The following is a 15,087-nucleotide window of genomic DNA, read 5'->3' as shown; positions in this document are numbered from 1 at the left end:
ACCCATATACTTGACCTTGAAGGATGACCTTGACCTTGACCTTTCACCACTCAAAATGTGCAGCTCCATGAGATACACATGCATGCCAAATATCAAGTTGCTATCTTCCATATTGCAAAAGTATTCATAAAATAAGCGATTTGGGCCACATATATTTGACCTCTGACCTTGAAGTATGACCTTAACCTTGACCTTTCACCACTCAAAATGTGCAGCTCCATGAGATACACATGCATGCCAAATATCAAGTTGCTATCTTCAATATTGCAAAAGTATTCATAAAATAAGCGGCTTGGGACACATATATTTGACCTCTGACCTTGAAGGATGACCTTGACCTTGACCTTTCACCACTCAAAATGTGCAGCTCCATCAGATACACATGCATGCCAAATATCAAATTGCTATCTTCAATATTGCAAAAGTATTAATAAAATGAGCGATTTTGGCCACCAATATTTGACCTCTGACCTTGAAGGATGACCTTGACCTTTCACCACTCAAAATGTGCAGCTTCATGAGATACACATGCATGCCAAATATGAAGTTGCTATCTTCAATATAGCAAAAGTTATTGCAAAATGTTAAAGTTGGCGCAAAAAGACCAACCAACAGACAAACAGACCAACCAACAGACAGGGCAAAAACAATATGTCCCCCACTACTATAGTGGGGGACATAAAAATGCTTGTAAAAACACTTTATTGCCTTTGATTATTCCAGAAAGTGTAACTGGCTGTCGAAATGTTGTTGTTCTTGGAATAATGAAAATGCATTTGGGCCGTGCTCTGAGAAAAAAAGGGGTTTAATGCATTTGGGCCGTGCTCTGAGAAAAAAGGGGTTTAATGCATTTGGGCCGTGCTCTGAGAAAAAAGGGGTTTAATGCATTTGGGCCGTGCTCTGAGAAAAAAGGGGTTTAATGCATTTGGGCCGTGCTCTGAGAAAAAAGGGGTTTAATGCATTTGGGCCGTGCTCTGAGAAAAAAGGGGTTTAATGCATTTGGGCCGTGCTCTGAGAAAAAAAGGGGTTTAATGCATTTGCGTAGACTCATCCCAGATTAGCCTGTGCAGTCCGCATACTTTCCACTTAAACTGGATTTTTGCTAAGTAGAGACTTTCTTGAAACGAAAAAAATCATGAAAGCAGAAAGTATCTTCCCTGATAAGCCTGTGCGGACTGCACAGTCTAATTTGAGACGACACTTACGCACATGCATTAAACCTCATTTTCAAACAGCACGGCCCATATACATGTATTCTTCAACAGACAAAAAAATCTGCACATTAAGGTCATTCAACTGTGAACGTAAGGGTTTCTTCCACTCAGTAGTTACATGTACAAAGGATTTCAAAACACCAGCTTCTGGGGATATGAATTCATTAGTGGTAAAACTGACCAACGGCCATAATTCTTCCTAAACTTGTTGAAGCCAAGATTCCTTTCGTTAAGATCATCCACACATAACAGTCATCCAGAGGTACAAGTTTGAGAGAGATACAACAGTAATTCACATCACATAAAGCTTCAGGGGACTTTATATTTCTTTGTGGAAAAAGAGATTAAGGGCCATAATTCTTCCAAAATGTGTTGCAGACACATTTTGACAAGATCATCACTACAGTTAAAAGAGGAGTTCATAATAAAAAACTTCAGGACGGTAAGTGCATAAATTCACTGCCCTTTGGAAGAATGTCATATGTCAGCAATAGTGTGGATTAAGGCATATTGAAATCCATCGGTTTATAACCAAATGTTTAAGACATCAAGGCCCTTCCAGATGCAATCCATGCCTATCAATATTCCTTGCAATGACTCATTCAGGCCTCAGACCCTATTAAAACATGATGTAGCCTGTACCAGAGTTTGTTAAACATGATGTACATCATCACTGGGCCATAACTTCACACAAAGCATGAGTAATTTACATGTTTTACATTGGAAAACACTTTATCAGATGCATGTTATTTACACTGCACCCTTTTTAAACCACAAAGTTTTCAAGCATTAATATTTCATCAGTTTACACTGTCAAAGTTTTGTTTGGTATTTAAAAAAAGACAGCGCAAACGATTACAAAAACAGATATGCCTTTTATATCATTCACTTCAACAATAATAAGTTCATACTTGATCACTGTAATTAATAACATAATTCAGTACTGCATGTACAACCCTTCAAAGTCAAGACTTTGACATCTGCAAACATTTCATTATTTTAATTATACATGATATTGTATAGAGCTGTTTTAGACTTGCCGGCCATTTCCCTAACCAACAAAACCTGCATTACAAGATGTATTCTTGGACACCTATGGGCAGTCTGCTATTGCTGAATAAGGAAAGCCATTTAGCATTATTAAGTAGATTTACAGAATGAAGAAACTCATTCTTTAAAACACACACACAAGATGGTCAAAAGGCCCTAGAGTGCTCACCTGAGATCTGAAGGAACAAAGCATGCTGTGCTCAGGTGAGCTAAACATGCAGAAATTGTCATCCGAGATCAGTTTGTGGGGTTGCAAGGCTTACATGTACTTGTGATGGCATTTTATGCACATTCATTAAGCTAGGCTTTCTCACACACAAAACACAGAATTTGTTAACTTACTGAGGCGTCCAAAGCTGGCTGAGATTCTTCGTTTGAGCTTCTTTAATCGACTGACAGAGCCCCTCTCCTTTCCTGGAAACATAAATAAAAGAACAATACAGCACACTTTAACAACCTTCCTTGATCAGATAAAATACCTCAATTTACCTGAAAAGGTCAGTTATAGTGCACTCTTTAAACTTTTTAATTCAAATGAATGAACCATTATATTTTTCCTGCAAAAATATATAAAATCATTAGAAATAACTTTCAAACACTTTCCATTGGACTAATAAAACAAATTCTTGTCTTTTCCTTACAATTTATACATAACTGCTATTAAGAACCTGTTATGAAAGTGTCTGTAATTAATTGACAGAATTCTGTACTTTTCTGAAAATATTAAGCACGAATTAGCACAGTGTAAGCTTCTTTATTTCTATGCTTTCCTAAACATGTACAGTACACTCCACGCGTTTCCCCAATTTCCCTCGCTACTCCACGGGATTGACCTGGAGGGGAGATTATGAAAATCACGCGATACGCGGCGTTTGCATGATTTTGGACGCGGCGGTTAACGATCGGCAAAACTGATAAGCTGACGGGGGAAACTCCGCGTTTTACGAGATAACGATCAATTTAATTTTGTTTGACATCCTGATTTTCTTATAAAATTACATTTATTACAAGTACATACATGTAACTGTAGTATAATATTTACAATTAAAAAAACACAACCAAGATAGATCGATCCCGACTTGGTTGTAGAAGTAGTTGTTGTTGTATAGAAAACTCGTTGTTTTACGACAAACAAAACGTCATCTTTTAACTTATACTTACCAATTAATATAAACACAGTTTGCAACATTGTTTTTATTTTGATAAATAAATCCAAAGTTTTCATGTAAGCAGGTGATTTTCTATACTGAACATGTAAACAAATGACCAAGGACCCTAAAAATCCTACAAATCTGTGTGAATTGACAGTGTGACGTAATCAAAGAAAAGATGCTTCCTGTCTAAAGGCATTACTTACTCAAGTAAACACGTTCAACGAATGCATAAGGAATGGTTTTAATTGTCGGAACAAAGTCAATTCTCTGCTCGCTAATGCATTTATTTTCTCTTTGTAGGTAGGTTATTCCATTGATTGCGAAAAGAAGGTGGTTACTATTGAGTTGTTAGTTGCATTTAATATTCTTGTTGCGTCGACATTCAAAACAATGTTTACCAGTAATTATGGACCAAATCGGCAGAGTGACATTCACACATGTTAATCCCTTTTGTCAAAACACCGCAGACAGCAGTCTACACAATAGGTCAGTAGACAAGCTTTGCGTGTTTTCATAACGTCAAACACTTAAAATCAAGTTCCGCCCAGATGTCTTTTTTAATCAGTTTACAGTACAATTACTGTTAAAATAATTACTCTACTAAAATACCGTAACAATAAAGATTCGGCGTGTTCGATTTGAAATTATTTTGGAGGAAATATCAACTTATTTGCGATATATTTTTTTTTTTAAATACCACTGAAACTTTTAACCGAAATCAACAAAATTCAATGTTCTCTGCTCTACAAAGTTTGTATAAAAAAATCAATACACGCACGCTTTGCAGGAATATACCTTGACCTTGCACATTGCAGCATAATTTTCGCGCGCTTTTGTCGGGAAGTATACATGATGACTGTATATTGGAAGCATTTGTAAACGTCGTTAAACATTAAAAATCGTAGTGTGTTTCGGATTACTAATTATTATTCTCATTTGGAAATTTTACGGAACATTTATTCTTGTGTTATATGAGTTATGATTTAAATATTAATTTGTCAAATGTCTTATATTCATTCATATTGTAGACGTACCTGTGAATTAAAAAACATAATTTTTATACGTATTAATTTTCTATATAATTATCTTTTTATACATGTAACTACAGTATTTAAACAATTTATTATAACAATGTTTTAATTTTTTGTCATGCCCAGTAGCAAATTGTCTGCATTTACCGACTAGGCTAAAGTAATACATGCCGCGGGAATTAGCAAACGCGGTGTTATGCCAAGCGTTTTATAGAGTTCACCTCGCTCTCCAACACCGCGTGAACACTCGCTAGCAGAAAAAAACCCGCGGAGGGAGCGCGTTTTTTGGGGGAAAACGCGTGGAGTGTACTGTATGTTACAGATAATTTAAACTTTCCCAATTTTGATGACAGATGCAGGTTTATTTTGCAGACAACAATGTTTCTAGTTTTATTCAGAAAACTTGCTTGTAGACATATATGACACTCATCAAACCAAGTTTGTACATAGGAAGGAAACAGACATTTAAACGACACACCAGAAAATCAGGAAGTATAACAAAATAGAAGGAACAAGAGGTGTGTTTGTCAGAAACACAATGCCCCCTACTGCGCCACTTTGATTTTTTTTTTATATCCCTTTAAAAAATATAACTTCCCTTGTGAAAATGATCTGTACCTGCCAAATGATAAATAGAAATTATCTCCCTTTAAAGCTTGTTACTTCCCTTTTTTTTTTTTTTCTTTTTTTACCTTTGACCTTGAAGGATGACCTTGACCTTTTACCACTCAAAATGAGCAGCTCTATGAGATACACATGCATGCCAAATATCAAGTTGCTATCTTCAATATTGCAAAAGTTATGGCCAATGTTAAAGTTTTTGGACGGACGGAAGGACTGCTATATGCCACCCTACCGGGGGCGTACAAATTTAACAGACAGACAAAATAGTCAACTAGTACTACATTATTTATTGCCTGGCATGAAAATGAACAATCAAACACTAAAATGTAACTTAGTATTTCTTAAGGTTAGGAATCTTTTATATACATATGCAGTGTTTTAATATGGGCTCCTAGAATCCTTTTCCTAGTCTGACGAACTTATCTCCCATTTTTAGAAGGCCATGATGTCCCTTAACAGCTCAACTAATTTCAATACTTAAAGTTAAGTTTTTTACCCAACTTGACTAACGTATAAATATGGCCTTTATATTGTCAAGATAAACCTTCTAACAATGCTTCATCAAGACTGAGTGATAACTGTGGCTTTTGGGGTGAAATAAATTAACAATTGTTAAACAAAACATCAACAGCAAGACTTTTGACGGTTAACTTATTTCCCTTCACTGCTGACTAAATCACTTGATTGCACCATTCAGGTCTAGGACAGGAATTACATCATTTTAAAACGTAGCCGTATTATTGATTATAACCATTATAAGTGTTAACACTGGATTATTATAATACAATTTGAATAACAGTGTTTGAATATATATTATTTTATATACAACTAGACTGAAACCAGGGAGACTGCATTTTTTATTTATTTAAAATGTAGAATGTGCTCTCATTATGCAATCTTTTGTTTAAGAATTGATGGATTGAGAAGAGTGTCAGTGAGAGAATTGTTCCTTTACTTTTTGAAGGAAATGGCTGTTGAATTTAAAAAATGTATTTTTTTTTAAGAGTAAGTTGTTCCTTTGTAATCAGATTGATGCTAACATAAGGTACTTTAAAAAATGGAAAAGATTGATGGGGATGAACAAATTCATCTTTTATGTTGTGTGCAGAATTTCAACTATTCATGGAAGAAAACAAAATAAAACATTAAAAATATTAGCAGGAATAAATGCTGATTCATGCTTGACGTAAGGGTACACTTTTTTAAGTTTAAAATGGCAGCCATTTTTGGTGTTTTGCTATTTTGCAGTGGTAGAAATAATTTAAGTTTGAACAAAACCGTTTGTGTTCTATTTGAGTGTGTAACATTTGGAATGTTGATCAAAATTGAATTGAGGCAAATAGCGATATTGTGTCTTGTTACTCTGCTTGCAATAGCATGGAATTCTTAGGGACTATTTCGAGTGGCGTAAATAAGAAAGATCACAAACAATTTAAATATTGCTATGTAAGGTAGGTTTAAGTTAAATTAATATGTTCTTGGCCATTGTTTTGAGCAATTAAAGACTACTATTTTGATTGCATCGTGAACAAATTAATTTAACAAATATTATATGATAAATAGAATACATGTTCATGTTAATGTCATTGTGTAGCTTGAAATTATCTGACATGCAAAGTGTAAACCTTTCTTCAACTCGTCAGATAAATTCTAATTCACAATGACACTAAAAAAGTAATCTCAATGTTCCCTGAGTCATTAGGGGTGACCCTATAAACAAACTGTGAAGATACAGCTGAATAACATGGAACCAAAATACCAATGAATATACGATAAATTTGTCCTTTAATTTAAGGGTGAATCATGACTACCAAAAGGGAGATAGATTGTATCAAAGAATGAATGAAATACTTCCACTAGATCGTTATGATTACAAATAGGTCAAATCAGATGTGATACAACATGACAGCGGTAGAAGCCTACTTGATTGAATTTTCACGCTTCAACAAGATATAATAGCGGTGATGGGCCTAAATAGCAGTCCATCTTACGCATTGCTGAAACTTGTTCATCCAATTTTCTGATGAGACTCAAAGAAGGACAGAGAGAAGGCTACACATTTTGCTACAAGAGCTGTTTCATATTAATCAATAATCATAATAAAATGCATGCAGCGCCGTCGCTACTTAATTGGTGAGAGAGGAGAGCAAACAGTCGGAGGGCCCTTCAGAACACTGCGGGGAAAACACTGTATTATAAAGGCATACTGGAAGTGATTGGGGCCATTTATTGTTTTGCATGGTATATTATAGTCTTGTTTAGAAATCAACATCATTTTATAGGGAGCTCTTTGAATAAATTTGATAAACTTGTGTTACAACATAATAACATGAATTTAATTTCTAAATGGGGATAAATAACAGGACTGATTTTAGTATTTCAAAATAAACTAAATTAACTTTTGTACAGATTATAACTGATGCTAGGATATATATTTAATACAAAGTTAAATATATGTTAAATTTTCAAAACTCTGACCAAAAAAATTCCTTTTTCAAGACTTTTTAATTTTATATTGCAGCTGAACATGCAAACGTTGTTTTTGAGGCAAGGACAATGAGCATTTTCATAAAAACAGATATGTGTCCCTATGGGGCATTGTTGCCTGATATATTCACAAAACCTATGCAATAAATATACCTAGTTGTTCAAGTTCCAATGTTCAGGAATATGTCAATAACGTTTCATGAAGTTTCGCTCTAGCAATTATATTTTTCAAAACACACAAGACTAACGCTTTTCTTTCTTTTTCTTAACAGATAAGGGACGTAACTCTGGTGATGGACAAAAAATGCATCGCAATATGCAGAGCATAATTTAACATTCAATTTTTATCACTGTTGCAGTTTTACCTTTCATGTTAACATGCAAGCAATTCACAAATCAAACTGATATGACAAGACCAGCAAGGAAAAATATGTAACCCCTCACCACCCCACTTCCTTATTCACTCGGAAAGTGTGGGAGGAGGCATGATGTCTGCAGAGAAAATCATGGGAATTTTCTAAGCTCTTTGACCCTTTCACTGGAAAAGACATTTTGTGTAAAATGTATGCATGCTTCTGTGCATAAACTGGCAAAGTAAGTACTGGAATGTTTTCAATGTGAATGTAAGATGCATTTGGATAAATGTGTGTGTAAAAACTCTTTATAGGCTATCAACCATTTCTGATTGAGGTTGGTATTCACAACTAGACAGTTAGACCAATACAAAGTAACAATCTTCTATATCTTGTTTTTGCGTTACAGTCTTCTTAACAAGAAATGTCTGTAAAAAATGAACAAGCATGCAACATCGCTTCCCCTCTCCGAACTTACAACCTTTTAGTCAATATGTGCAATTGTTATTATGTTTGTTCAATATTTCATTTGCATATGACTTTGACCTCTGATCTCTTGACCTCAATATCAATTTGGTCCTTCTAAAAGACTTACCAGCTTACTTATTTATCATGGCGCTATTCTAATGCATTGCGTTGAAACTGTTTTTATTCCAGGCATACAAACTTAAGGATTACAAAAAAGCAAGCATTCTCAAAATATCATTTTGCATACAAAACATTCAATTAACAAATCATTTTTATGTTAAAAGCCCTTGTGACCTTAACGTATGACCTGCAGTCCGACTAAATCAATCTCCTAAAGTTCAAGCTCCTCCCATTTTTGGAAAATCGGATTGAGCAACTTGTGAAAAAGCTTGAGCAGCATTTCTCAGTGAGCAAGTTCACGAACATGAACGAGCAACTTCTGATCGAATTATGATCAAATTTTCATAAAACTGGAATCCCTTAAATCCTTTACCACTTAGATACGTATTTTGACGCTTTTGTAGTCCCTAAAAAAATTCATTTTATTAAAGACTTTTCTGAATATATTCATTTTTTAAGGCTTCATTGCCAACCCTTAGATACTGATGATACTCGCAGGCTGTTTTGGTTTTATGCTGTTTGCACAAAGCCACTTTCACTGAATTGCTTCTGAGTTCAAAAGTGGTAAATACATATTACCATTTCTGCAAATATCTGACATAAAGGATAAAGTCTATCCTCTGGAGGGTGATATTCCTAAAAAGAGGGCCAAGATGGCCCTAGTTTGCTCACCTGAGAGGAGTCAGTTCATTCAATCTTTCCCAAATTGTCAAACTTGACCTAGATATTGTCAAGACAAACATCCTGGTCAAGTTTCAGCATTATTTCATCTCATGAGTCATGATCAATGTACCTATGAAGTTTCATGATCCTAGGCGTAAGCATTCTTGAGTTATCATTCGGAAACCATTTCCTAAGTTGAGTCACCGTGACCTTGACAGCCATTGTGTGAATACGTTTTTTTGGCACTGTGACCTTGACCTTTGACCTAGTGACCTGATAATCAATAGGGGTCATCTGCGAGTCATGATCAATATACCTATGAAGTTTGATGAATCTAGGCATAAGCGTTCTAGAGTTATCATCCAGAAACCATTTTACTATTTCAGGTCACCGTGACCTTGACCTTTGACCTAGTGACCTGAAAATCAATAGGGGTCATCTGCGAGTCATGATCATTGTACCTATGAAGTTTCATGATCCTAGGCATAAGCGTTCTTGAGTTATCATCCAGAAACCATTTAACTATTTCAGGTCACCGTGACCTTGACCTTTGACCTAGTGACCTGAAAATCAATAGGGGTCATCTTCAAGTCATGATCAATGTACCTATGAAGTTTCATGATCCTAAGGCATAAGCGTTCTTGAGTTTTCATCTGGAAACCATTTTACTATTTCGGGTCACCGTGACCTTGACCTTTGACCTTGTGACCTGAAAATCAATAGGGGTCATCTACAAGTCATGATCAATGTACCTATGAAGATTCATGATCCTAGGCATAAGAGTTCTTGAGTTATCATCCGGAAACCATTTTACTATTTCGGGTCATTGTGACCTTGATCTTTGACCTAGTGACCTGAAAATCAATAGGGGTCATCTGCCAGTCATGATCAATGTACCTATGAAGATTCATGATCCTAGGCCTAAGCGTTCTTGAGTTATCATCCGGAAACCATCTTACTATTTCGGGTCATTGTGACCTTGACCTTTGACCTAGTGACCTGAAAATCAATAGGGGTCATCTGCGAGTCAGAATCAATGTATCTATGAAGTTTCATGATCCTAGGCATAAGTGTTCTTGAGTCATCATCCGGAAACCATTTTACTGCTTTGGGTTTCCGTGACCTTGACCTTTGACCTAGTGACCTGAAAATCAATAGGGGTCATCTGCGAGTCATGATCAATGTATCTATGAAGTTTCATGATCCTAGGCATAAGAGTTCTTGAGTTATCATCCGGAAACCATTTTACTATTTCGGGTCATTGTGACCTTGATCTTTGACCTAGTGACCTGAAAATCAATAGGGGTCATCTGCCAGTCATGATCAATGTACCTATGAAGTTTCATGATCCTAGGCATAAGTGTTCTTGAGTTTTCATCTGGAAACCATTTTACTATTTCGGGTCACCGTGACCTTGACCTTTGACCTAGTGACCTGAAAATCAATAGGGGTCATCTTCAAGTCATGATCAATGTACCTATGAAGTTTCATGATCCTAGGCATAAGAGTTCTTGAGTTATCATCCGGAAACCATTTTACTATTTCGGGTCATTATGACCTTGATCTTTGACCTAGTGACCTGAAAATCAATAGGGGTCATCTGCCAGTCATGATCAATGTACCTATGAAGATTCATGATCCTAGGCCTAAGCGTTCTTGAGTTATCATCCGGAAACCATCTTACTATTTCGGGTCATTGTGACCTTGACCTTTGACCTAGTGACCTGAAAATCAATAGGGGTCATCTGCGAGTCAGAATCAATGTATCTATGAAGTTTCATGATCCTAGGCATAAGTGTTCTTGAGTCATCATCCAGAAACCATTTTACTGCTTTGGGTTTCCGTGACCTTGACCTTTGACCTAGTGACCTGAAAATCAATAGGGGTCATCTGCGAGTCATGATCAATGTATCTATGAAGTTTCATGATCCTAGGCATAAGAGTTCTTGAGTTATCATCCGGAAACCATTTTACTATTTCGGGTCATTGTGACCTTGATCTTTGACCTAGTGACCTGAAAATCAATAGGGGTCATCTGCCAGTCATGATCAATGTACCTATGAAGTTTCATGATCCTTGGCATAAGCGCTCTTGAGTTATCAACCGGAAACCATCTGGTGGACGGACGGACCGACATGAGCAAAACAATATACCCCCTCTTCTTCGAAAGGGGGGGACCATAATGAGAAAACTGCCCCCCTCCCAGCAGCCATGTTATTCAACTGACCAGAACCATTTTTTAACTCAACTCTCGTATCAAGGAAACAAATGTTCTGAGCAAATTTCATGAAAATTGGGCCAAAAATGTGACTTCTACTGTGTTCACATGTTTTCACTATATACATATAGAGAAAAATGCCCCTGCCACTGGCGGCCATATATTTTCACCGATCCCGACCATTTTCAAACTCGTCCGAGATATCAATAAAACCAATGTTTTGACCAACTTTCCTGATGATTGGGCAAAAATTGTGACTTCAAGAGTGTTTACAAGGTTTCTCTATAGCCAAATAGGGAAAACTGCCACTATATACATATAGGGAAAAATGCCCCGCCCACTGGCGGCCATGTTTTTTTACCGATTTCGACCATTTTCGAACTCATCCGAGACATCAATTGAACCAATGTTTTGACCAACTTTCATGATGATTGGGCAAAATTGTGACTTCTAGAGTGTTTACAAGGTTTCTCTATAGCCAAATAAGGAAAACTGCCCCGCCCACTGGCGCCCATGTTTTTCAACGGATCAGAACCACTTTTGAACTCAAACAAGATATCATTAAGACAAACGTTTTGACAAAGTTACATGGAGATTGGGCATGAAATGTGACTTCTACAGTGTTTATAAGGTTTTTCTTTTTTTTTAACCTAGTGACTTAGTTTTTAACCCGGCACAACCCAGTTTCAAATTCAGCTGAGATTTCATTGGGACAAAGATTCTGACTAAGTTTCATGAAGATGGGACAAGAAATGTGGCTTCTAGAGTGTTTACGAGCAACTGTTAACGGACAGATGGACGGACATACGATGGACAAAGACCCGTCACAAAAGCTGTGAGCAATCAGGTGAGCTAAAAAGTAGGTGTTTTTGCTAACATCAGAATGTTGGCTAGTAAGAAAAACTTTATAGTGCCAAAGAAATAAGGAAAAATAACAACATGTTACAAGGTCAATATCCTAGACAGTAATAAAAAACAAGAAGTCTGGTTCCACAGTTTTTATGCAGAATCACATGTGTTTATAGTTTATGGTGTAGCTGAAATATGTTGAAACAATTAGGCAATACTCAAATACATATTGGCTTAAGGACAGTGAGTTGTTTTTTAGAGGGAACAAGTTTGCAAAAAAGTTAGCCGTTTTAATATAAGAAGCCTTTTTTGCTCTGTTTGGAGAGTTTCAGTGCGTTAATTAATGAATTTATAAATTATTCAACAACCAGGAAAAAATATGTAGTATAAAAGTAAAACAAGAATCCGTCGTAGACGAGTGATGTAGCAGGGTGATGCTCCCCAGAGTTTTTTTTTGTCACAATATTGCACTAAATATTCAGATAAAAGGAAACATCTAGTAGTTGGGGGGAGAAGAATTGCACTATATGTACAGTTAATGGAAAATTTCAAAGGGCCATAACTGTGTGAAAAATCATCCGACCAAAACCTGCTGATAATATGCACATCTCCTCTTGGTAGTGAAGCTTCCCATAAAGTTTCATTGAATTCCGGTCATTAGTTGCTGAGAATTAGCATAACAAAAATTGTGCATGGACGGACAGACAGACAGACGCACACACGGACAGACAAAGCAGCGACTATATGCTCCCCCAAATACATTTTGGGGAAGCATAAAAATTTAGTGGCAAGATTCCGGAAAATCCTATCAAACAAACCCAGAACAACTGATCCATGCCCATGAAAAATCTATATCTAATATGCTTTATTTTGTGTTTCAAATTCAATGCATATTTACACTAAACAAAAATCTTTGTAAGTAATGCAGAATTATATACCTGGTAAAATTATAGATTAAACAAGAAATGTGCCCCCTCTGTAACTTTGTCACTGTACATAAAAGTATAACTGTAAATGTTTTTAGATATACATCCCTTTTATTTTATTAAACTATAAGTTTGCTGCATAACAGTTGTTCAATATTTAAATTTTGTTGTTTGTTACATATGTCATCTGCTGCAGTTTTTAGATGTTTTTTCTGCTAATTCTTAGCATTTTTAGTGAAGATCAATCGAAAATTACTTGACCCGACACCATGCTGAATGTTTAAAACACACTAAGTGACCTAGTTTTTGGCCTGGCATGGCCCACCTTCGAACTTGGCCTGGAGATTATCTAGATACAACTTGTGATCAAGTTTGGTGAAGATCGGATGAAAACTACTTGAATTAGAGAGTGGACACCATGCTGAATGTTTAAAACGCACTAAGTGACCCCTTACCTAGTTTTTGAGCCCGTGACCTAGTTTTTGGCTCGGCATGGCCCATGTTCGAACTTGGCCTAGATGAAACTTGTGACCAAGTTTGGTAAAGATCGGATGAAAACTACTTGAATTAGAGAGTGGACACCATGCTGAATGTTTAAAACGCACTATGTGACCCCGTGGCCTAGTTTTTGGCCCGGCATGGCCTATTTTTTACTTGGCGTAGAAATTATCTAGATACAACTTCTGACCAAGTTTGGGGAAGATCGGATGAAAACTACTTGAATAAGAGAGCAGACACCATGCTGAATGTTTGAAAAGCACTAAGTGACCCCGTGACCTACTTTTGGGCCCGGCTTGACCCATGTTCGAACTTGGCCTAAACATTATCTAGATACAACGTCTGACCAAGTTTGGTGAAGATCGGATGAGAACTACTTGAATTAGAGAGCGGACACGAAAAGTGTGACGGACGGACAGTACAGACTGACCGACCTACCAACAGTGCGAAAACTATATGCCGCCCGTTGGGGGCATAAAACAACACTTGTAGAGGAAAATAAGATATTGCATTCCAAATATTGAATCTCTGGGACTTTTAGTTAAGTTTAAACCTATTTATTTTAGATTGATTGCATAGAAAGCCTAAGGCTTATTTTCGAAAAGCTCTCGAGTATGTTCCTGGAACTAGGAACCAGTGCTTGGTGTCTATGGGGGAGATCTAAAGAATGCTCCCTCAGTTGGGATTGAATCCATGACCTTCTGGTCGCTAGTTGGACACCATATCCATTATGCCATGCAAACATCAATAACCCTTTCAGCGCTGGAACTGAATTTTAAAGGCCTTTGCAAACAGTTTGGATCCAGATGAGATGCCACAGAACATGGCGTCTCATCAGGATCCAAACTGTTTGCTATTCTGATAGTATCCTTTGAAAAAAAAATTGAAAATTCAGCAGACAACATTTTAGCAGACGACAAATTTCCCAGCATGCAAAGGGTTATGACCCAAAGATGTGGCCAGTTTTTACCCTGATCTGATAATACTATGAAAAGGAAAACTATGCAATAATGAAAACTAAATATAACGCTTTAAGATCATATGATTGCAGAAACATTATTGATGCTAAAAGTGAATGTTAATCATCATGATGTTAGAGGCTGTCTATTACAGGGAATACAGACAGATGTTCATATGGGCCGTATTCTGAGAAAACTGGGCTTAATGCATGTGCACAAAGTGTCATCCCAGATTAGCCTGTGCAGTCGGAACAGGCTAATCAGGGACGACACTTTCCGCTTTTATGTTATTTTTAGTTTAAAGGAAGTCCCTCCTTACTGAAAATCAAGTTTAGAAGGAAAGTGTCATCCCTGATTAGCCTGTGTGGACTGCACAGGCTAATCTGGGATAACACTTTACGCACATGAATTAAGCCCAGTTTTCTTATAACACGACTCATATTCATTCCAGTTAAATTAGTAACCACAAGCAC

General features: G+C 36.6%; 1 protein-coding gene across 8 annotated transcripts in view; it reads right to left on the bottom strand.

Moving 5' to 3' along the window:
* LOC127881363 (cyclin-dependent kinase 14-like) overlaps positions 1 to 15,087 on the bottom strand; it is a 109,446-nt gene that overhangs the window by 88,220 nt on the left and 6,139 nt on the right. For all 8 annotated transcript variants that reach the window (XM_052429137.1, XM_052429143.1, XM_052429141.1 and 5 more), the window contains exon 2: positions 2,607 to 2,678. In XM_052429137.1, coding sequence (XP_052285097.1) covers positions 2,607 to 2,678 — 72 coding nt within the window. The remainder of the gene's footprint in view (positions 1 to 2,606; positions 2,679 to 15,087) is intronic.

The sequence above is a fragment of the Dreissena polymorpha genome, chromosome 5 (genome assembly GCF_020536995.1).
Source record: "Dreissena polymorpha isolate Duluth1 chromosome 5, UMN_Dpol_1.0, whole genome shotgun sequence".
Classification (NCBI taxonomy): Eukaryota; Metazoa; Mollusca; class Bivalvia; order Myida; family Dreissenidae; genus Dreissena; species Dreissena polymorpha.
This window is presented reverse-complemented; position numbering and strand designations above follow the sequence as displayed.